The 23,398-nt window shown below is 57.9% G+C and overlaps 1 protein-coding gene across 6 annotated transcripts; it reads left to right on the top strand.

Annotated features, from left to right (window-relative positions):
• The first annotated feature begins 267 nt into the window (after positions 1 to 267).
• KCNH6 (potassium voltage-gated channel subfamily H member 6) lies at positions 268 to 22,302 on the top strand. Of its 6 annotated transcripts, XM_036835667.1 has the most exons (13): positions 268 to 423; positions 1,218 to 1,448; positions 6,528 to 6,689; positions 6,788 to 6,993; positions 10,171 to 10,596; positions 11,924 to 12,323; positions 13,072 to 13,271; positions 13,458 to 13,710; positions 16,655 to 16,848; positions 18,394 to 18,478; positions 19,069 to 19,237; positions 20,179 to 20,365; positions 20,686 to 22,302. In XM_036835667.1, exons 1-13 carry the CDS (start codon positions 348 to 350, stop codon positions 20,920 to 20,922), a joined length of 2,826 nt encoding a protein of 941 aa, XP_036691562.1. In that variant the 5' UTR covers positions 268 to 347; the 3' UTR covers positions 20,923 to 22,302. The 6 variants fall into 6 exon arrangements, 5 of the variants coding, with proteins under 5 accessions (XP_036691562.1, XP_036691564.1, XP_036691563.1 ...); XR_005017693.1 differs by lacking the exons at positions 18,394 to 18,478; positions 19,069 to 19,237 and having other exon boundaries at positions 20,686 to 20,767; XM_036835669.1 differs by lacking the exons at positions 20,179 to 20,365; positions 20,686 to 22,302 and having other exon boundaries at positions 18,398 to 18,478; positions 19,069 to 19,206.
• The last annotated feature ends 1,096 nt before the right edge of the window (positions 22,303 to 23,398 follow it).

Below are 23,398 nucleotides of genomic sequence, written 5' to 3'. Positions count from 1 at the left end.
TCCTGGAGAGGGACTCCCGCCCAGCTCCGCCCCCTAGGAGTCAGGGCCCCGCCCCTGCCCCGTTGAGTCCCGGAGAAGTTGCCCCCTCCCAGCTGCCGCCGCGCGGCTCCTTTCAGCACCGTGGCGCGGACAGCTCCCGGGCGGCAGCGGAGGGGAGGAGGCGCGGCGAGAGGCCGGCCGGGGAGGGCAGCAGAGGGTAGACGCAGGCGGGCGGGCGGGGCACGAAGCCCCGCGGCCCTCCCCGGGGGCGGCGCCCGCCCGGAGCCGGACGCTGCGGAGCCAGAGGACAGACGGAGACGCAGGGAGCCAGGGCGCTGGTGGCGCCAGGCAGAGGCCGCAGCCGAAAGATGCCGGTCCGCAGGGGCCACGTCGCGCCCCAAAACACTTACCTGGACACCATCATCCGCAAGTTCGAGGGCCAGAGTGAGTGTGTGCGTCGGGTGCGGGCATGATCTGGAGCGCTGGTTCGGTGGCCGGAGTGGCCGGAACCCTTTACTAACTTCATATAGAGCAGGGTGGGGGGTACCTGAGGCTGAACGCAAAACCCTTCCCTTTAATGTCCCCGAAACACCTTCTCCCCCAGGGAGCCCCCGCTTACCTCCAATGCCGCCCTCTCTCCTACAGCACGGTGGGCAGATCGCAGTGCTCCCCTCCACCCCTGAGCTGTTTTTTTTCCCTTCCAAGACCTGACCTCCCCTTCTATCACTGTACCGCTTCCCTCTGGAACCGCCCCCCCCCCCCCCCCCCCGCCAAATTCCTTCAGAGGTTTCCTTTTTGCCCTCCTTTTCACCTCCTAACCCTAGCCACTCTGGTCTTTCTAGGAGCTCACCCAGGCCTGGCCCCCGTCTGGTCACACCCCTTTCCCTGCCTCCAGGAAGCCTTGGGCCTCCCTCCCTCTTCACGACCTCATTCATTCCTGCGCTGGTCTTCCCACAATCCCCAGCCCTGACTCCCCTTCCCTCACTTCTCTAGTCACTCTCCTGCTTCCCCCTCCTGACCACCCCCTCATTACTCCCAGGAGTCCCCTGACCTTCCCCCATGACTCTGGCCTCCTTGGTCTTCCCGCCCTCCCCAGACCTGACCTCCCCCTCCCCCATTCTGATCACCGCTCTGCTCCCCCATCCAGATCCCCCCTGACTGCTCCCAAGAGTCCCTATGATCTTTCCCTCTCTGCTGCTTGATCCTGGTTGCCATGGGCTTCCCACCTCCCACCCCAGGTCGTAAGTTCCTGATCGCCAATGCTCAGATGGAGAACTGCGCCATCATTTACTGCAACGATGGCTTCTGTGAACTCTTCGGCTACTCCCGAGTGGAAGTGATGCAGAGACCGTGCACCTGCGACTTCCTCACAGGCCCCAACACCCCACGCAGTGCCATGTCCCGCCTGGCACAGGCCCTGCTGGGGGCCGAGGAGTGCAAGGTGGACATCCTCTACTACCGCAAGGATGGTGAGGCGCCCTCAGGCCACAGGTTCTGCAAGGCAGGCTTGGCCCCTCTCTTGTCCAGGCAGAGTGGCCATGGGAAGGGCACTGACCCAGGGGACCAAAGGGCCTGGATAAATCTTGTCTCCTCTCTGGGCCTCTGTTTCCTCATCTGTAGGGTGAAGTGATGGACATTGGATGAAATGCCTTCTGAGGTCCCTTTCAGAGGCCAGGGACCAGGCTGAGCCACCAACTGGTCCTGGCCCCATGCAGGGCCTCCCGCACCACCATCCCTCCCCCATGTCCCTGGTCTCCTGGCTGTCCACTCTGTCACTGTCAGCCCCAGCTGTCAGGCAGCTGGGATGGAAATTAACCTTTACTCATCTCCATCTGCTCTGGGGATTAGTGGAGGAGTCACCCCCTCAAGGCCTCTGTGGCCAGGCAAGGCATGGGGCAGCTGGCTTGAAAAGAGTGCTGGGTCTGGCTCACCAAGCCCCAGCTCCTGGGGAGATAGGGTCTGGAGTTTGCCATGACCTGGAGGCTCATCCTGTTTGGGATGTTATTGCAAGCCCAAGCTTACCGCAAACAGCACAAAAGCACAGGACAGGGGCTGAGGATGAAAAATTATGGAGCCCTTTAAGACCCTCCCCCCAGTGTTTCACTGGATCCGTGAGGGGAGGGAAGAGAGGAGTGGGAATTAGGATCCTTTGAAATCACCTGGATCAATGGCCCCCCCAGCCTGGTTCTGCATCAGAATTACCTGGAGCTTGTTTTCCAAAACACACCTTCCCTAGAGAGAGGCTGACTCAGATGTGTGGAGTGAGGACAAAGCAGGTGTATTTGTAAAAATCTCTCTGGCAGTTTGGATGTTTTGCCAAGTTTAGGAGCCACTGGCTTAGTTAAATCCCTTCATTTCATGGATGAAGAAACCAAGGCCCAAGAAAAAGAAGGGACTTGGCCAAGATTCTACTGCTTGGGTCCAAACTGGGACTGGACCCCAAATCTCTGGATTCTTCCCTCAGAGATATCTGGTCTGAATAATCCCAAGAGGGGAGAAAGGAACCCAACAGCCTCTGTGTTTGGAGGCAGGACTTTGGGGGAAGGAAGCCCCAGAAGAGGGCCCTCCCTGGGGAAGAAGGCATGAGGATCACTGGAGTGCAGGTAAAGGGCAGGCACTGGGGCTGAGGGGTGCTGACAGCCGGGTAGCAGGGGCCTCGTGTGTGTGTGTGTGTGGAGCATGAGTGTAAGTGTGAACCTGAGCATGTGTGTGTGTGTTTAAGGGCTTCCGGGTGCTTCTTGGGCAGGTCCTGGCTGTACCTCTGGCTGTCCCCTGCTGCTGCCACCCACGTGAATGGGGCAGTGATTAGGGCACTAGGAAGAACCTGGCTTAGCTTGGCAGCGCTCACAGGGTTCATGAAGTCAGAATATTTTTAAAAGCTGTGACCTCACCTCCTCACATCATTGCAGAGAGGAGGTGACAGTCAAAGGAGTGAGAAGGGTCCCAGGGGAACAGGATGGGACAGAAGGAAATGAGAGGGGACAACAAGTCCTTCTCTGTCCCTCTCCTTGACCCCAGAGCTCTACCCGGGCCCCAGAGGGGTGAGGACTGGCCACAGACTCCTGGTGATGTCAAATCAGGGCTCTTAGGGTCTCCTCAGCACCCTGCATGTGCCTGGGCAGGGGGTAGAGGTCAAGGCCAAGCCTTGACCCTCAGATCAGGACTCAGGTCTTCAGAACCCTGCTGGGGTCCTCTAGCAATCAGAAGGGGCCCTAGATACCTAGTCTTGGAGGTTGTCCCTGGGTGAAAATGAAAAATTACCCACATACCTGGTGCCCCATAAATCCCAGTCTATTCCCACCCCCACCCTAAGCCCTTCCCTGTCCTATAGTCCAAAACCTTGACCACCTGGACCTGCCCAAAATTGGCCTGAAACCCAGAAAGGGGAACCTCCTGGGCTTCATTCCCCTAAGGGAAGGATGTAATGCTCAGATAACTTATGTTCACCTTATGGTCCACTCTGACTGCATGATTGTTTTTTATCATATTCACATACATCTTACAGTCCTGCCAGAGGGCACCCTGATGGTGATTTCTTCCCTCCTCAGGATACCTCTTCTCCCCCCTCTTCCACTGTCTCCAGGGAGGTGAGAAGGGAAGGGGTCCTGGACAGAATTCTAGCTGATTTATACTCCTCTTTTCCTCTAAAGGGGTAATCCACTGGCAGTTCTCCAAGTCAAAGTAGAAGGTCTATGTCCATATATCTCCACATTGTGCAGCTGTGTAAAGTTGGGCTCAAAGAGACCAGGGCATTTGACAAAAATTACCCCATGAGACAGGGCTCAGAGACCCCTGAGAAACTGGCTCTGCCGCCATCTGCCTTCACTAGGACGAGTAAGAACCTAACAGCTGGAAGGCATGGGCATGGCCATAAGACTAGAACGAATGAAAGTCTGCAGGGAGGGATGGAGAGCACTCAGATCCCCCCACCCCGACCCGCGCCCCTACTGGGGACCTGCCAGAGGGGCCCATCCCTGCCTGCCTTGGCCAGATCCTCTTCTCTGATGACCCCACACCAGAGAGTCCCTTAATCCCCAAGCCTGGGGCTCCCCTGGTCCTCAGCTCCAGATCCGGAGGATAGGGCAAGGGCTGAGGTCTGAGGTCCCAGTGTTTCCTTTACACCCACCCATGAACGTCAGAAAGACCAAGTCGGGAGGCGGTATGGAGCAGCCGCCCTCTTAGTGGCAGCTTTTCTGGCACCAGCTCCTCCCCTGAGGGCTCACCACATGCTGGGTGGGGGTGTGTAAAGAGATGGGGGCAATAGACAGCAGGGAGGCTCACAGGGGAGGAGCGGGGACTCTAAGAAATTGAAGGAAGGGACACATCCAAGACACAGAGAAGAGCGGACAGCAGTGAGGTGTCCCAGGGGGCAGATGCACCTGCTGCCCTTGGTCAGAGAGGTGACCGGGAGGAGTCCCTGGAAGGGAGAACGAGCACAGCCCGTGGCCCCCCGTCCAGGGAGGGGGCAAGGGTACAGGAACACTGCCACTCCTGGGCACAACCTAGGGTGACCACACTCACCCACTTCCGGTCACCCGGACACAGTTGCTCATGAGCAAGGACAGCTTAGGGATCAGGAAAAGAATGCTCTGAGCTCATCCAAATCCTCATAGCCTTCTGTCTCCACCACCCCACAGGCAGCAAGCATGAAGGTCAGGCATAAGGTGTCACGCATGGCCCCCTTCCAGCCCTCACTGCTCTGATGGGCTGGTCTTTGGTCCATTCCCAGCCTCAGTTTTCCAAAGATAGCATCAGTGGGTACAGACTGGGCCTTGGCAACCCCTAGCAACATAGAGCCTGGAGGCCCTGCCCTCTGCCCAGCTCTGCCCTCTCCCCGCCTGCTCCCAGGCCAGATTTCTGCAGTGCCAGAGAGAGTGAGGAGATAGTCTGGCCTTGGGGGCGGTGTCTCAGGTCACTGGCCAAGGAGGCTTCCTGGGTGGGTCCCAGTACCCACGCCTCACCATGCCCCGGGCTGACAAGAGCAGCCTGGGAGGCAGGCCTACAGCACTGTGAGCCCAGGAGTGGGTCACAGAGGCAAGCGGGTAGCCTCTCCTCGGGGTGGATGTCTCCCATGGGACCCAATGCAGCAGCTGGCAGATGGCTGCCTGGTGACTGGTGCCTGGTGCCTGGGAGTCCGGGAATCTGATCCTGGAGATTCCTGCTCCCAGGGAGGAAAGTGGGAGGGAGGATGGGGGGCAGCTCGGCTGCACCCCAGCACTAATGGTGTGAGGAGGCACACCAGAGGGGCAGCTGGGGGAAGCGTGATTCTAGTGGAACCCAAAGTAGTAATACTCCTGTGAGCTAGCCTCCCACCCACTCACATTTACACACGTTCTTCCATTCACTCAGTTAACAACACCTGGAACAGGTGCTGGCAGCTGGCAAATGAGACAGACACAAACCTGCCTTCTGATAGTCATTTTACCTGAGGCCCCCTGCCCTTAGCATCCTGACCCTTGGGCCTGGCACCCACCAACACTTTGAACTGAGGGACAAGGGATGACCGGGTACCATGGAGGGGGGCTCACGGGGCATCCAGCCAGCCCACAGACTGGACTCTGGGGTACAGGGCAGCTTTAGCTTGTTTTGTTCCACTCACCTATGGGAGGGGGAGTGAGACCCTGGAGCAGAGAAAGAGGAAGAGTGGGGTCAATGGCTGGGTCTGGGCTTCCTGGGAGAGCGGGGAGAGAGGCTGGAGGACCCGTCCCGCCCCCACCCTGCTATCTGTCTCCCCCTCCCTCTCCAGACCCCAGGCCACTGCCCTGCCTGCCCCGCCCCCCAACCCCAGTCCCAGCACCAGCACCTCTGCCTCGAGACCATGGGCCCCTTCCAGGCCTGGAGCAGCAGCCTGGCCTTCATTCCAGTGTCCTCGCCCCAAACAAGTCCCCTCCCCTCTCCAAACTGTTATGTACTGAGAGCCCAGGGCGCCCCGCTCCAGGGCCCCAGCCAGCCCCAGCAAGTCAGTTTCTCAGAACCCCAGGCTCGGCAGAACAGGGGTCCGTGTGTGCCCTCCAGGGATCCACTGGGTGCCACCACGGAGCTTGAGGCCTCATGTGCCAACTGGCTCAGTGCCCAGCACTTAGTATGTTCTCAACAGTGAGTTCCTTACAGCATCAGGGGAGCAGGACATCTTTGTGAGACGGGAATATGGGAGCTGAACCGAGGGCCAGCCAGAGCTACATGGGGGTAGAATGCCCGACCTCACCTCCCCACTTAATCCACCCCCATCTGCTCGGCTTTAATTACAGCAGAAGCGAACCTCAAGGTTAAGCCCTGAGCTGAGGGCCGAGTGTGGACTTGGGCCCGATGCTACATTATCTTCTAATGAGAAGCTTAGCTGCTCTCTCCACCTCTGCCCTGTGGGTGGGGCACCTGCTGGGCAGTGTCACCAACCCTCTGCCCAATAGCTCTGGTCACTCTGCAGGCCTCTTTACCCGCCACGGCTGCTCTTAACTTGACCTTAACCCAGCTTGCTCCCTAGCTTCCCCAGGCCAGGTTCCTGCTGGAAGGACCCCTCCAGTGACACCCCCTCCCCGCGGTGTTTGCAGCCTCCAGCTTCCGCTGCCTCGTGGACGTGGTGCCCGTGAAGAATGAGGATGGGGCCGTCATCATGTTCATCCTCAACTTTGAGGACCTGGCCCAGCTCCTGGCCAAGCGAGGGAACCGCAGCCTGTCCCAGCGCCTGCTGTCCCAGAGCTTCCTGGGCTCCGGTGAGGCGGGGAGCAGGTGGCAGGGGAGGGGCGGGCAGCACCAGGTAGCGCAGTGGGTCCCCCAGCCCTGGCTGCTCTGACCCCAGCCCTGGTTTCAGACGGCTCTCATGGCAGGCCGGGCGCGCAGGGACCTGGCACGGGCAGGGTCAAGTACAGGACCATCAGCCAAATCCCGCAGTTCACACTCAACTTCGTGGAATTCAACCTGGAGAAGCACCGCTCGGGCTCCACCACGGAGATTGAGATCATCGCACCCCACAAGGTGGTAGAGCGGACCCAGAACGTCACCGAGAAGGTCACCCAGGTGCGGCCTGCAGGGCAGGGTGGACGGGGCTCTGCTGGGCCTCGAGGGTCCCTTCTCAGGCCCTGGACTGGACTCCTCCGGGGCTGGGCTAGCAGAGGGAGCCGGCCTGCCCAGCCCCCTGCTGTCTGGTCTGAGCTCCAGGCCTCTTGTCCTGCTGGAGTCTGATTCTTTAGACCGAAAGACCTACCCCGAGGCCACCACCCTGATGCTCAGCTCCCAGAACTAGGGGAGGGTGGGGTCAGCAGAGCCCGTGACTAGTGCCACATCCTGGGCCTGGAGGAGCTGGGAGGGGGGAACCTGCAGTCACCATGGGGGCCCACCCAAGGCTCTGCCAGTCCCAGAGAAGGAGAAGCAGAGAGAAGAGGTGTCAGGGCCATACTGAGAAGTGGATGGGGAAGCCCCAGCCCTGCTTCTGCCCCTTGCCTTTGAGGCGACGGCCAGCCCCCATGGCAGGATCCTTCTGCAATCCAGGCAGAGGGGAGGTGGCCCTGGCATCTTCAGGTCCCGTTGCCCAGGTCCCTGGGGATCAGGCCCGAAATGCCTCCCTCCCCACCACCCCACCTTGGCCAGGCCAAGGCAAACCTCCCTGGGTCCTCTGTTCCAGCTGACCCCAGTGTCCCTCCTCCTGGGGCCTGATGCCCCAGTCCCCAGCTGACCATCCAGAGGGAAATGCAGAGGGCCGTGCCCAAGGTTCTGGTTCCCTGCCACTAGCCCGCTCTGTGACCTTGAGCAAGAGGCCTTATGCCCTTACTGGGCCCCAGGGCTCCCATCTGGAGGAATGAGTTGGACCGCACAGTCTCTGAGGACTCATATGAGTGTGCTGGCCCCACGAAGCACTGAGGGCTGCCTAGGCCAGAGATGGGCAAGGGGCTGCAGGGCGAGGTAGGTGCCTACTCCAGCTTCCCCTGGGACTTTGCTTCATAAGCGGATGGGAGCAGCTCTTTTTCCTCCCTGCCCCTTTCCACCTGAAGCACTGTCTGTGCCGGAGCAGATGAAGTAGAAACTCCTTGTGACCCAGCCCCTCACCAAGCACAGGAACCCTGGGAAAGGACCCCAGGTTGAGGGCTGGGCGCTTGGAGGTCAGGCAGGGTGGCCCAGTGGCCTGGGAGGCCCACCTAGCTGCACACCGCGGGGCCGTCAGGTTGGTGGTAGGGGCCATGGGGGCTGTTGGACTGGAGAGTTGCCCGTGAAGCCTGACAGAGCTGGCTGGGGCCCGTGGTCCCTGCCCGCACCCAACCTGTCCTGCCCCCTTCCCCCTGCCCCAGCCCCTCTTGGCTTTACTAACCCACTGCATGTGGACCCTAAGGTGGGGAGGAGCCTGACAGAGCTCAGGCTGGCGTGGCCCAGAGCACGGAAGTCACACCAACCTCAACCAGAACTCAAAGGGTCTAGAGGGCTGTGATCCCACACCTGAGTTCCTACATCCTGAGGGCCCACTGGGAAGGGCCTCGTGCTGGCCTCAGAGGCGATGGGAGACTATGGAGGTCTGTGGTGGGGGAGATGGCACCCCTGTCTGGAAGCCCTGAGGATGTACACTTCCTCGGACCCCACCCCCCCAAATTCTGACTGCCTCCCTCCCACTCCCTGTGCTCTGCTGTTTCATCCTGGCTGGTCTTGAGCAGCCAGGGGCGGAGGTGGCCGTGACAGCCAGGCTTTCAGTGCTCGTTTGGCCCCTTTTAGTTGAGCCCCCGTGTGGACTAAGTGCGGGGCATATGAGACAGACGTGCGGGACAAGGGATCTGCAGCTCTAAGTCAGTAGCGGATAACTGTGTGGTTAGGGTGTTTACAAGGAGCAGGGAGAAAATTGAAAAAGATGGTTTGAGTCTGTGCAGGGTTAGAGGAAACTTCCTGGGGAGACAAAATAGGAGCCAAGGCCAAGGCTGAGCTGGAGGTCACCACAGGGTGGGGACACTGTGGCCCCTCCTAGGGCCTTGGATGGCAGATGGGGGACCATCTGGTTGGAACCAGCCCTTGGGTGGATCTTCCTTACTGTGATCCCATCTGCTAATGGACCTGGTTTGCAAGGTCAGAACCTTACATGGTAGATTTTCTTAAACCAGGACCACCGGCAGGGCCCTATCTGGTAGTGCTAGGCAGGGGGTGGGGCGTGGTCCATGAGCCACCCCTCAGGCCCCATCCTTGTCGGGGCAGTGTCTGATATGGGTTGAGTGGGAAGGAGGAATTATCATGTAGAGCAGCATGTGCCATTGAGACGCACCAGTTCATTTACTCACAACAGCCCCGTGGAGTTTGTTGTCCTTTGTCATCCCCTTCTGCCGGTGAGGGAACAGAGGCTCACAGAGGTTAAAAAACTTGCCCCAAGACAGACACACAGCAATGTCCGACCTGGGATCAGCCTGGGAGGTCTGGCTTCAAAACGCATGCCTTCCCGCTGCCCCAGCTGTTTGTCGTGTTGGGCAGCTGGGCAGAGCCTGGGTATGTTGGGCTGGGCCCTGGTGATCCTGTGTTGGCCATAGGCTCAGAGGCGGGGGTCAGAGGGGCAGAGCAGAAGGGCGTTCGGCTGAATGTAATGATCAAAACCCCCTCAGATGCGTGAAGTAGTCAAGGCTTCCAGCACACAGGACCTGTCAAGCGCTCAGATTAGCTACTCACCCCCAAATTTGGTTCTTTCCACGGAGGCTCTGAGGGTTGGCCCCAGGGAAGGCCCTCACTGGTCCAGGCTCCACAGGGCCCTCAGGAATGAAGAGGCTATTTTGGGGGTGACTTGTTCCCATCAGGAACCTGACCACTGGAAACTTCCCAAACCCGCCAGAGAGGACTGATGCCCCGCCCCCCGCCCAAGCACCCTCTCAATCTGCCTGAGCCTGGCCCTTCCCTCTCCCCTCCCCCAGCCCTGTCTCCACCCACTCCAGGCTGGCCTGTTTGGGGGGTAGTTTGTGAGCTTCAAACCTGGGGTCACTGTGGGACAGAGCTGCACCCCTCCTCTGGACCCACCCTCCTCTCTGCACTTCCAGCACACCTGTCCCCTTAAGAACTTGCCCTGTCATACGTGCCACACCCCATCTTTGTCTCGTCCCCTCTCCCCGGCACAGCCCCGATCGCCCACCCTCTCCCCCATCTCCCTTCCTAGGCCTCACCCCTGCATCTCCACCCCTCCCAGACCCATCTCACCAGCGGCGGCCGCCCTGCTGACCACCCCATGGTCCCCACCCCCAGGTGCTGTCCCTGGGTGCGGACGTGCTGCCGGAGTACAAGCTGCAGGCACCGCGCATCCACCGCGGGACCCTCCTGCACTACAGCCCCTTCAAGGCCGTGTGGGACTGGCTCATCCTGCTGCTGGTCATCTACACGGCCATCTTCACGCCCTACTCGGCCGCCTTCCTGCTCGGCGACCAGGACGAGCCTCAGCGCGCGGACTGTGGCTACGCCTGCAGCCCGCTCACCACGGTGGACCTCATCGTGGACATCATGTTCGTCGTGGACATCGTCATCAACTTCCGCACCACCTACGTCAACACCAACGACGAGGTGGTCAGCCACCCACGCCGCATCGCCGTCCACTACTTCAAGGGCTGGTTCCTCATCGACGTGGTGGCCGCCATCCCCTTCGACCTGCTCATCTTCCGTACTGGCTCTGATGAGGTGAGCAAACCCCGTTCAGGCCAGCCGCGGTGGCCGTCCCCTGTGCCCCAGCCCTGGGTGCAGAGAGTACCTGGCATTGGGCACCTTTGCCAAAGCAAGTGGTGGTGGAAAGGGGTGGGGGGCTCAGACATCTGTCATCTCCCAGCCCTGGAGAAGGAGCAGCGGAGCACCCCAGGCCTGGGTGCCCTCCCTGTGCTCCAGAATCCTGCCCCTCCTGGGACGGACACTCCTGTGCCCCAGCTCCTCGTGCTGACTTCTAAACCACACTTACCCTGGCGTTAGAAAAGGAATCCACAGGCTGTCCCTCAGTGCAGCCTGACCCCCTCCTAAGCCCCAGCCCCTCCACTATGCCCACTCTGCTTCTCATAGCTGATGCGAGGGCATTTTCACGCTCTTCTCGTAGCTTCCAGTCCCACTACGTCCTTTTGACTCACCTTCTTGGGATCAGCTTTCCACTCAAATCAGCTCTGCCTCTTGTGTTCCAGTCAAGCCCCAGTCACCCAGCCTGTCCAGCACGGGGTGTCCATCGTGACTACCTGCTCCCATGACCACCCACTCCCAGCAAATCTATCCCCAGGTCCTCTCTCCCACTTTCCGCCCACACTGCCCCTGCCTGCACACTAAGTGGCCTTCTTACCCACCTCTGCCCCAGCCCCACACCTGCCAGCCTCAGCCCCTGCACACAGAGGCCAGAGCGAGTTTCAAATCTCTTGTCTGACCCTGTCCCTTATCTGACCCAGTCTTCAGAACTTTCAGTGGCTCCCCAGTGGCTTGGAATAAAAGCCGAGCTCTTTGTGGGCCCTGCGGCCACAGCGGCAGCCCCCGCCCGCCTTCCCGGCTCACTCCTCACTCCTCCACCATCTTCTACTCTGTGCTTCCAGCTGCAGCATCACCCTTGGTTTTCCACGTGGACTGTGCCCTCTCACACCTCCGCGCCTTTGCTCGTGCTGCCCCCTGTGCCTGGAGTGCCCTCTACCTCTCCCTCCTGTCTGCCTGGAGACCCAGCCTCCTCTCTCAAGGCTCAGCTCCTGTGTCACCTCCTGTAGGAAGCCTTCCCTGCCCTGCCGCTGCAGGCTTGACCTCCCCTTCCTCTGTGCTCCCCATAGACTTTTGTGCGAGCAAACATAAGGCTATTTTGAACTCTACACTGAGAGCTCCTAAGGCCCTGCACTGTGCCCCACTGCCAAGAGCCTGGCCCAAAGCAGGCTCTCCGTAAGCGTTTGTTGAATGACTATGTGACCATATTCGCAAGTGAATAAACGTGGTCTTAAGCACAGCCTTTCAAGGGCTGACCCCCATCTCCGTGGCCCCCTCCCTACCTCTCCAGACCACAACCCTGATCGGGCTGCTGAAGACGGCTCGGCTGCTGCGGCTGGTGCGCGTGGCTCGCAAGCTGGACCGCTACTCTGAGTACGGGGCGGCTGTGCTCTTCCTGCTCATGTGCACCTTTGCGCTCATCGCACACTGGCTGGCCTGCATCTGGTATGCCATCGGCAACGTGGAGCGGCCCTACCTGGAGCCCAAGATCGGCTGGCTGGACAGCCTGGGCGCGCAGCTCGGCAAGCGCTACAACGGCAGCGACCCAGCCTCGGGCCCCTCGGTGCAGGACAAGTATGTCACGGCCCTGTACTTCACCTTCAGCAGCCTCACCAGCGTGGGCTTCGGCAACGTCTCACCCAACACCAACTCTGAAAAGGTCTTCTCCATCTGCGTCATGCTCATCGGCTGTGAGTGTCCCGGGCCTTACCCATAGAATCCCAGTTTCAGTTTTGTAATGAGATATAACAGAGTGGGTATGATAGGCAAAGCCTAAGTTTGCAGCACAATGAACTTTTGCATATGTGTACACCGACTATACACAGAATTTAACACCCATGTAGCCCTCGCTGTATACCAGGGATCAGGACAAGCTACATCATTTTCAGGGCCCAGTGCAGAATGAAAATGTGGAGCCCTTTGTTGAAAAAAAAATTATTAAGAATTTCAAGACGGTGACAGCAGAGCATTAAACCAGGCCCAGGGCCCTTCTTAGCACAGGTCCACGCCCATGAAGTATTTAGAGATGTTAAAGCCCAGAAAAACAAAAACAAGGGGAAAATGGGTGAAAACAAGAGACCAAGAGTTTTCCCTTTATTATATTTTTACAACTTGAAAGAGAAAACAAATCTGAACTAAAAAAATTCATTGCCCTAGTTTCTTCTTCTCAGGAGTTTGGCCTCTGGGCCCAGGAAGCTGCCAAGAGGGAGGGCAGAGGGAGGAGGGGAGGAAGCCCAGGGGTCTTTGTTCCCCATATGCCCTGGCGCCGTCCTGGGCACTTGTGACTTTGCCCTGGACAGAGGGGTCCCTGGCTGGGGGACCCCAGGGAGAGGGAGGGAGCCCTGGAGCCGGCCCTGAGGTGTTACGGCCTGGTGCGGATGCTCAGGAGCTCACCGCCCCCGCATCCCCCGGCCCCGTATCCCCCGCTCCCTGCCCCAGCCCTCATGTATGCCAGCATCTTCGGCAACGTGTCGGCCATCATCCAGCGCCTGTACTCGGGCACGGCGCGCTACCACACGCAGATGCTGCGAGTCAAGGAGTTCATCCGCTTCCACCAGATCCCCAACCCGCTGCGGCAGCGCCTCGAGGAGTACTTCCAGCACGCCTGGTCCTACACCAACGGCATCGACATGAACGCGGTGAGCCCTCGCCGCTCTGCCTGGGGCGGGGCGGGCGACCTAGCCCAAGTCCCAGCTCTGGCTAACTCCCCGAGCGAGGCCAAGGTCCCGCGGGCGCAGGGCGTCCCCAGAGCCCTCCCCACCCGTTCCCCCGGCCCCACCCCCGCCCCGGCCGCGCCCCGCTGGACGCGACCGCCCGTCTCGCAGGTGCTGAAGGGCTTCCCCGAGTGCCTGCAGGCCGACATTTGCCTGCACCTGCACCGCGCGCTGCTGCAGCACTGCCCGGCCTTCCACGGCGCCAGCAAGGGCTGCCTGCGCGCGCTCGCCGTCAAGTTCAAGACGACGCACGCGCCGCCCGGGGACACTCTGGTGCACCTCGGCGACGTGCTCTCCACGCTCTACTTCATCTCCCGCGGCTCCATCGAGATCCTTCGCGACGACGTAGTGGTGGCCATCCTCGGTGCGTCTGGCGGGGAGGGCTAGGCCGGCGTGTGGGGTGTCCCGCCTGGACCAGGCCATTCCCAATGATGACGGTGGCCCCTTCTGCTGACCTGCCATGTGCAGAGCGTGTGCCATGGGGGAGCTTTACACCCAGCTCACTCAAGCCTTAAAACTACCCTCTGCCACAGGCCCCATTTTCCTGACAGGGAAGTTGATGCTCAGAGACGTCTGGTGGGTGGACAAGCAGGGATTCCAGGGCTACGGGGCTGACTCGGAAGTCCAGGCAGCTTCTGACCTTCTCCCACCCTTGGGAAGCTCAGGGTGAGAGGGTGAGGGTTTGCCTCGGATGGAGGGGGGTCCCCAGTCTCGGTGCAGCTGCAGGGACAGCTGGACACTTTGGAGGAAGGATACGAGCATTAGACAGGGGACAGATTTGGGGCACACACAGCCCCTACCACTTACGTTGGGCAGGTCACTGCAGCTGTCTCAGATGATTCTCATCTTCCTTGCCTTCCCGCTGACTTCAGCCCACCCCAAGTCCCTGCCCAGGCCGCCAGCCTCACCCTCCCCTGCTCGCCGTGGCCGAGCTCTACTCCAACCCCTCTACCCAGTCCTCCCCCTCTGGCCTGCCCTCGGCTGGTGTTCACCAGGTGTGGTGCCCACTCTCTTCTCCCATTACATCCTCACCTGGGCCAACTCCTTGCTCCCGTGATCTCAGCCTCACCTATGCCACAAGGACCCCCAGAACTGTGTCCCGGCCCCAATCTCTCCTTAGACTGGACTACTCCATGTGTTCTTGGGCATGGCCACCCTTATATTCCATAGGCAGACCAAACAGCATATCTCCATCTGAAATCATCTGCCCTCAAAGGCAGCTCCGTCGGCATCCCCATCACTGTGAACCTTCCGTTGCCTGGGCCAGAGACCTGGGAGTCAACCAAGGAAGTACCCTCCTCCTTTCTGCCCCACCGCCACCATCCAGGCAGCCACGGAGCCCTGTCTGTTCCCCTCATTAATCTCTCTCTGTCCCATACCTGTCTATTTGTCCCTGCCTGGGTCCACCCCGCATTGTGTGCTTCCTGGGCAGGTGTCAGGAGCTCCTTTCCCGTGGCCCTGAATCTGGTCTACTGCCATACTCCATCTTCCACCTCCTGCCCGTGACCTGAAATTCACATCTGGCATACTCCTCTTTTGCTCAGAATCCTTCCATGGGTCCCATGACCCATGGGCCAAATGTAAACCCCTGTGCATGGCATACACAGCCCTCCCCGTTCTGGCCACCTTAAGCCCTGCCAGCCTCCCCCCTAGTAGTTCACGCTCCAGCCATACAAACTAGTTAGTTCTCTAAACCCGCCCATCTGTCACAGCTCTGTGCCTTTGCACGTGCTGCCACTCTGCTCAGAGCACCTATCTTGCACCCCTGCCTGGCAGACCCCAGTCATCCTTCAATGCTGAGCTCAAGCACGGACTCCTCTATGAGCCCTTCCCTCAGTCTCAGCCAAGCTTAGAAGTGCCATCCATGTGGGAGAGACAATAATTATTATTAATAATTAAGAAGCCAGTCCAATTTAAGTTTTATTTAGAGACATGAACTCCTCTCATTTTGTCCTGAGTGGAAATGGACATTAGATCATAATCCTTCATCTACTGGAAAACCATCACTTTATAATGTTGCCCAGATTTCCAGCTTCTTGGGTTTCATATGTGACCCTGGAGGGTCCCTTCCTTCTCCAAGTCTCAGTCCCCTCCTCTGTAAATGACCTTTTATCCGGTTCTCTTGGGGCACATATCTTGGCCTTTGTCCATCATTGTGCAAGCAGTTAGCACCTCTTGTGTGGTATGGCCAGGCTGGGGGGCTGGACTTTCCTGTGGAGAGTGGCCATCCAAGTAATCATGGTCCCTGGCACCCTGGCCCTGGGCTTTCTGCCCCCAGCCCTGACTGTGCCGCACGGACCACATGCTGCTTCCTCCACCCCGTTGCCTTTTTCCAGTCCTCCTAGAGTCTCACTACACAGCCCCCACTTCACTTGCTCTGTAAGCCCCCCTCTTCCCTGCTCCCAACCACTCCTGGTGGAACGAGCCTCTCCCTCCCCTGTAGCCCCATTGCTCTTGGCTCTTCCCTGTTCTAAGGCTCTAGAGATCATTCTGTAATCTGCCTCTCTGGGATTTGGGGGGCTCCTTGTGCATGGGACAGCATCTTATTCATGTTTACATCCCGTGGCTAGCACGGTATCTGGCACCAGGAGGGCCCGATACCCTCACCACGTGCCCCTGTATCCAGCCCATGTCCACCCTGTGACATCCGTCCCTCCCAGTGCCTTGCATCCACCTGTCTGGTGCGTCTTGCTATTCGAGCCACTTCCTTAAGCATCACATCTGCTTCTCTGGACAGCCCAGGGGGGTAGACAAGGCAGATATGGTTATACCCATTTTAGAGATGAGGACACTGGGGTCCAGAGAGAGGAAGTGACTTCCCCAGACTTCCTCTGCTGCGGCCATGCTGGTCACTTGGCCCCACAAAGGGAGCGGGAACGCAAAGAGAGAGAAGCCTCAGGCCCTTCCCTGGGGAGCTGGGTACTCCTGACCCTGGGTCCCGTCCTCTCTGCTGCACCGCGGCGGCCCGGAGAAGAAGAGATTGAGCAGGGAGCCTCTAGGGTCCCTACTGCCCACTGTCCCCTGGGTGGGGGTGGTAGGGGCAGTTCCAAAGAAAGTGGGAAACAGGAGGGGGGAGGCTAATAGAGGATGGTCCCGAGGGGCCTGGAGATAGCAAGGGGACCCACATGCTGGGGTGGGAGGGGTCTCTGCAGCACCCCTCAGCCAGCACATCCAACCTTGTTCCCAGGCCCCAGCCCAGAAGGATCCCTGAAGTGGGGTGAGGTCATGGTTAAGAGGTCCTCAGGGAGGCTCCTCAGAAGAGAGCCTGGAGCCAGGCCCTAGAAAGACCCCGCCCCTCTGGCTGGCAGGAAAGAATGACATCTTTGGGGAGCCCGTTAGCCTCCATGCCCGGCCGGGCAAGTCCAGTGCAGACGTACGGGCCCTGACCTACTGTGACCTGCACAAGATCCAGCGGGCAGACCTGCTGGAGGTGCTGGACATGTACCCCGCCTTCGCAGACAGCTTCTGGAGTAAGCTGGAAGTCACCTTCAACCTGCGGGATGTGAGTCCGGGCTGGATAGGCTGGGTGGGGGGTGGCCCTCGGCCAGCTGGTAATGAGCAATGGCCAGTCAGCCAGCTGAGAGCTTGGCCTGCCTGGCCTAAAGGGACCCATCTGGCCACTCCCCTTCCTTTCAACCCCTTCCTGCATCCTTTGCCGTAATTTCTTCTGTGCCTACCGTGGCCAACATAATGCTAAGTATGAAGGTAGCTACCAATTATCGAGCACCAACTATGTGGTAAGCGCTGGGCTCCTTTTACATGATCTCATTTAGTCTTCTTGCAAGTGGTGTTATTATCCCCATTTTCCGGATGAGGAAACTGAGGGTCATAGCGGACAAACGACCAAAGCCACACAGCCATACAGTAAGCCATATAGTCAATGGCGCAGCCAAAATGGGACTCAAGTTTGTGCATCTCCATAGCCCGGGCTTTTCCCACCACATCCTACCAAGCTGCAAGGGGCGGGGGGGCGGCGGGGGCGGCAGTGTCTGCCATCCAAGAACTCACGGTGCCAGGTCCCAGGTGTATAAACAGTAATAGAGCAGTCTCTCAAGTTTATCACTCAGTGGAGGAGATTATAATAACTCAGGAAAAAGAAAGAGCTGCATAGTTAAATAACCAAGGAAGTCTCAAAGGTGTGCGGGGAGACCAAATATTTGTGGAGCTCAGGGTTGCCAAGGCGTGGGGCAGCCAGTACGGAGTGGAAGTGCCCGGAAGGGTCTGTATGGAGGAGCGGGTCTGGAACCAGCTAGTGGGAAGGCGGGGGCAGGCACACCTGGCAGGGGCAGCAGCAGCTGAGGCCCCGATGCTGAGCTCCCCACCCCCGGTGTCAGGAGGAGGGGTCCTGCTGGCCCAGCCCCACACCCGGCTTCTGGAGGTGGTGCTGAGGCAGGTTTACATGCTCTGGACAGCCCTCCCCACCCTGTGCCCTCTGCTGTCCTCCCCTTCCCCGGTCTGCCCCCTTCCCACCTGGTCTGTCTAGGGGACATCTTGTAAAGACCCTGCCTTGGGGGAGGGCCAGCAGCCAGGAGCCATCAGGTGGCCCAGGTGCTCAGTGGCTGGACTCCAGGGCAAGAGGGATGTGGTCCCCATGGCCTGGGACATCTGCATCCCCTGGGTACCCCCAAGTCTCATGGTGCCAGGAAGGTGGGCTGCCAGAGGCGCTGCTGAGGGCACCCACTGAACGGACTGGGACTTCCAGACCCCGTCTCCTCAGAGGAAATCGCCCCATTGGCCCACGCTGAAGGTGGGGACACCAGGGCGTTGGGGAGAAAGGGAGGAGAACAGTCCCCCTGTCTCCCTCGACCCCAACCTTGCTGCTCAAGGCGGCCTCTCGCGAGACTCTGTGGGGGTCTGCACGTCTCCAAGCCCCTGTTCGTCTCCTACCCACACACACAGGAGAGGAGCTGCTGGGAGCACAGTCAGGGGGCCCAGCCAGCCGTCACCACTTTCTCACCTAGTGGCCCCAGAGGGAGGGGGAGGGGAGGGCAAAGAGGCCCTGTCCTGGCTTTGGTCCCTGTTACTTGATGCTCTCGTTCTCCACAAGGCAGGCGGGGGTCTCCAGTCATCACCCCAACAGGCCCCAGGCAGCCAGGACCACCAAGGCTTCTTCCTCAGTGACAACCAGTCAGGTGGGCAAGGCCAGCCCCCACCAGTGTCTGCCCTCCCCAGCCCGAAGCCCCTGCCCAGCCTCCTGCCCCTTCTCAGGTCCTCCCCAACCTGCCTCCCCTGGGAGAGGCCTCCCCAGTCCCTCAGTGAGTGGAGAGGGGCTCCCTCCCTAGGCTCAGTGCCAGAGGTCCTTGTACCCTTCCTCCCACTGTGTCCTCAGAGCCTGAGTGAGGGCTGCCCTCAGGGGTAGATACCCGCCAGCCCCCTGGGGCTCCACATCAAGGCACCAAGGGCCCTGCTGGGCGGCAGCTCCCTGGACAGTGAGGCCAGGGCTGGACGTTCCCACCCAGCCAGCCACCCACCCCTGCCAGGCTGGGGCCCCAGCCCCCCTCCCAGGGCTACAGCCTTCTGGGTCCCAGAAGCCAGACCTCTGTGGGGGCAGGACCTCGTACTTCAGGGCACCCAGGTAAGGAGATCCACTCCTCCCACCCTGTGTTCCCATGGCAGGTAGGGGGAGGGGCCCGGGCTCTGCTCAAGACGGTCAGGCCTGTGGAACCGGCTGAACCGAAGCTCAAGTTTCCCTTTCCCGCCCCCCCCCCCCACCCTCGTGCAGGTGCAGCCCCTTCCCTGAGCATCTCAGATGCGTCTGGCCTCTGGCCTGAGTTGCTGCAGCAAGTGCCCCCCAGGCCAAGTCAGAGCCCCCCAAACCCTCAGGGAGACCCAGACTGCTGGCCTCGGGAGCTAGGCTCCAGGCTAGAGCAGCTCCAGGCCCAGATGAACAGGTGAGTGACCTGTGGGCCACGGATGGGGGCAGCCACAGAGGGCAGACCCAGTGGCAGGCTAGGCACGGGTGCCCCCTCCTGGTGCCTCAGGGACATCGCTGGGTGCCCCATGGGTTTGAGAATGGCCAGCCCCATTTAGCTGCAGACCTCCCCATCCCTGTCGCTAAGTGCAATTCCTTGGATGGCTTGTCCCAGCAAACCCTGGAGCATGCCAAGGAGGACTTCTGGGGAGAGGGGCATAACCTCATGCAGAAACAAATTCCGCGGGCCCTTGGAAAGGGGGTGTGGCCTGTGGGTGGCAGGGCTGTGGTGGCAGAGTGAGGGCTTAGGGGCACTATAGTCCTGGGTTCAAATTCTGGCTCTGCAACTTACCAGCAATACTGTGGACAAGTTACTTAACCACTCTGAGCCTCAGTTTGCCCTTTTGTGAAATGGGGATAACCAGAATACCCACGTCAAGCTTCATTATGAGGCCAGAGTATCTCTTTTACAGGCACCCTCTGGGAAACAGTGTTAAGGAGAGCTAAGCCTTAGGCTGGCTTCTTGTAGCCACGGGGGTGACTTCCCTGGTCACCAAGGCAGTGCATGCGTGTTTGGGTTACCTTCACCTTTCCTAAGGTGTACCAAAACATCTACTTAAGTTCTTTCCATAGTACCATTCCGTCAAATAAAGTAATTTGGTTACCCACCCGCCCCCCCCCACCCCCGCCAAAATAAACTTCATTATGAGGACTAAATGGTGTGTGCACCCTGCCTGATCACCGTTATTATCAGAGTCAGGGATGTGCTGAGGGGAATTTGGGCAGGGGCTGTGGATTATAGCAGGGAAATAGCAGGGACAGCATGCAGGCTACAAAATCGAGAGCTGCCCTCAGGACCTAAACTGCTTTTGCCAGCCCCAGCCCTGACCCTGACTCTGACCGTGGGGTTCTGCCTGGCAGGCTGGAATCACGCATGTCCTCAGACCTCAGCCGCATCCTGCAGCTCCTTCAGCAGCCCCCGCCCCAGGACCACACTGGCTACATTCTGGGAGCCCCTGCCTCCAATGACCTGGCCTTGTCTCCTGCAACCTCAGCGACTCAGAGTCCAGGAACTAGACTACCCCAGGGCGATCTGCCCCCTGCACAGGTAAGCGGCTGAGGGGATCCCCAGGGGCTTGCCTGGAGGCAGCTGCATGTCTTCCCCCACCCTTAACTTGGTCTCAATGGGCGTCCAGCCCAGGGCCTTTGTGGTCCGAGAGCAGCTCTGACTTTTGCTGTCCTCCTTTATGGTCTGAGTCATGACAGGCAGCCTGGACAGGTGGTGACAGAGCCCAGATTGTGACCAGGGGCTCCACATCTGGGGCGAGGGCAGCAGGACACACCTCCTGCCAGTTCCCATCGCTGAAGTCAGGGTGGCCTGGGGAGGCTCCCCATACCACATGCCTCCCTCTTTCTTGCCCCTCCCAGGCCCCCAGTTACAGTGACCTGGACGAATGGAGGCCGAAGCTGGGGAACTCCTCCTCCAGGATGCTGGCCCCAGCCACAGAAATGGACAAAACTGCAACACTGTCCTCGGAACAGAAGCAGCCTGAGGGGCTCCTGTCACCCCTGGCCTCACCTCTGCATCCCCTGGAGGTACAGGGACTTGTCTGTGGTCCTCGCTTTCCCTCCCTCCCTGAACACCTCAGCTCTGTCCCCAAATAGCTGGAGTTCCAGAGACATGGCTCAGATCCTGGATTTGTGAGGAGCTAGAGCCACTGTACCCCAAAATAAGAGACACCAGGAAGGAACTGAAGGTGGGTGAGGTGACAGTTAAGGATTTGGGGGAGGCAGACAGCCTGTAAACTGAAAACCATTTACCTAGAGTAGCTACAAACTGCCAATCCAGGTGACCCAAGATGGCTTGGGCGAAGAGGCTCAGGACTTCTCCCAGCCTCCCCCAGGTCTCTATTTAGACAGCAGGCCTGGTGGAGGGTGGGTGAGCCTCAGGTGTAGAGGTAGCTTATGGGACAGAGGGCTCAGTGAAGAACAGAGACCTTTCTGATCTTCTGTGTGAGAGCCTTGCTCTGTGCCAAGTACGATCACCTCCCAGCTCAGAACTCTCCCCCACCACCCAGCCAGCCCCCAAGGTTGGTCAAGACCTCCCACCGAGAGCCTGTGAACCAGCTGGAGATGAAAGTGTCCTGTGTAGTGGACACATCAGGGCACAGAACTCCAGCCCTCAGCCACTCTACCCCCGACGGTTCTGTGATGACCTTTGGGACCCTAGTGGACAGTGGAGTGTCTCAGAGCTAATAAAGTCTGCACACTTCATGTTGGGTTGGGTGTGTAACTTACCTAGGGTCATCAGGTCCTTGATTGTGCTGTAACTGACAGCTGTGATCTTCTCCAAGTCCCTCTCCCAAGGAGCTGTGTGTTGGGGACCTGAAGGTGGATCCACCAGGTTCAGGAGTCCCCGGAGCAGGGGGCTTTTAGCCAGGCTGGGGTGAAGGGAAGCAGAGAGGCGCTGGCTTGGTGGCCATAGGGAATCATGACAACAGCCAACACTTCCATAGCACTCACCCTGTGTTGGGGGACACCGTGCTGACTGCCCTGCAGATATTAGTTCATCAACTCTTTACAACAACTATATGGGGTCAGTATTATTATCCCGATTTTAAAGAAAGATGAGGGATCAGAAGCAGAGAGACACTAAGAAATTTACCCAAGCAAGAGGGGAACTTCTGGGGTGCTGGTACTCTTCTATTTCCTGATCTAAGTGCTGATTGCGTGAATGTGTTTCAGGTTGTAAAAATATGTGCACTTCTATGTGTAAACTATACTTTGATTTAAAAAAAAAAGAATATTTCCCAAAAACATATCAAAAGGAGGACATAATTTCAACCCAGATGGTCTGGTTTGAGAACATGCGCAGTCAACTACTCCACTGAAATGGGCTGTTGTCCAAAAAAGTCACTGGTCCTGTCCTTTTGCAGTACTTCCTAAAAGAATCTTGAAAATGTATTTCCCCCTCACACATTTTTAGTTGACATCTGAAGTATTTCATGATAAGTTTAAATAGTTGAAGAGAACAGGACTTCCCTGGTGGCGCAGTGGTTAGGAATCTGCCTGCCAATGCAGGGGACGTGGGTTCGAGCCCTGGTCCGGCAAGATCCCACATGCTGCGGAGCAACTAAGCCCGTGCGCCACAATTACTGAGCCTGTGCTCTAGAGCCTGCAAGCCACAACTACTGAGCCCGTGTGCCTAGAGTCCGTGCTCCGCAACAAGAGAAGCCACCACAATGAGAAGCCCACACACCGCAACAAAGAGTAGCCCCCCGCTCTCTGCAACTAGAGACCCAAAGCAGCCAAAAAAATGAATAAATTTTTAAAATAAATAAATAAATAGTTGCAGAGGACATAATTTCCAGTGTGTTGTAAATATTGACACTTTATAAACTGTTGCATTCATATCAATCTATTTCAATCCAAATAGCAGTGATTCAGAAGCTGATATCATTCATTTTAAAAACAGGAGAGCAAGCTCTTCTGTAACATAGTTCCTTTTTCTCTGCTCATAATTCCACTCTATTCCATCCACAGTTTATCTGACATGTAATTTATTTCCATGCTTGAAAGTCTATTATTAATAACCTCATCATATCTGTTTGCAAAACACGCTCAGTGCAAATAGAGAAAGCCCGCACGCAGCAATGAAGACCCAATGCAGCCAAAAATAAATAAATAAATTTATAAAAGATAATAAAAAAAGAAATTTTTAAAGTAATTGTAACCTTACTAAGGCTTTAAGGGTTACACTTATTAGTACTAGGTTTTTCAAAACAACATAAATATCTCTTTAAATTTTTATAGAAACTAAAATTTTATTGGATATACATCTTTTACAAGAGGGAATTTTCCTCTCAATTAGTTCATGTGTGTGGATGAATATTAATTTTTTATTAGAGTAAAACAGAAGCACAGAGAAAACTTGTTCACATAAGGAAGTAGATAGTACTATAAGGGGTTTGTTATATATAACAGTGTCACTCAATTCTTTGAATTCTTTCTGAGCTGTGTTAACAATCACATTTATCATTAAAAACTGTATTTATATATATATCTAACAATTCAATCCTCCTTTAGTTTTGTTGAAAGCAAATTATTGGAAACCATTTAAATTATAAAGAGATGTTACCTA

The sequence above is a fragment of the Balaenoptera musculus genome, chromosome 20 (genome assembly GCF_009873245.2).
Source record: "Balaenoptera musculus isolate JJ_BM4_2016_0621 chromosome 20, mBalMus1.pri.v3, whole genome shotgun sequence".
Classification (NCBI taxonomy): Eukaryota; Metazoa; Chordata; class Mammalia; order Artiodactyla; family Balaenopteridae; genus Balaenoptera; species Balaenoptera musculus.
Note: the sequence above shows the minus strand (reverse complement) of the source record. Positions and strands in the feature narration are given on the sequence as shown.

Bases quoted from the DNA above. Each gene is read 5' to 3' on its own strand.
- KCNH6 (XM_036835667.1), top strand. From the start codon at position 348: ATGCCGGTCCGCAGGGGCCACGTCGCGCCCCAAAACACTTACCTGGAC. The intron at 6,994-10,170 runs GTGCGGCCTGCA...CCCCACCCCCAG, and splicing joins TCACCGAGAAGGTCACCCAG to GTGCTGTCCCTGGGTGCGGA. The intron at 10,597-11,923 runs GTGAGCAAACCC...CTACCTCTCCAG, and splicing joins TCCGTACTGGCTCTGATGAG to ACCACAACCCTGATCGGGCT.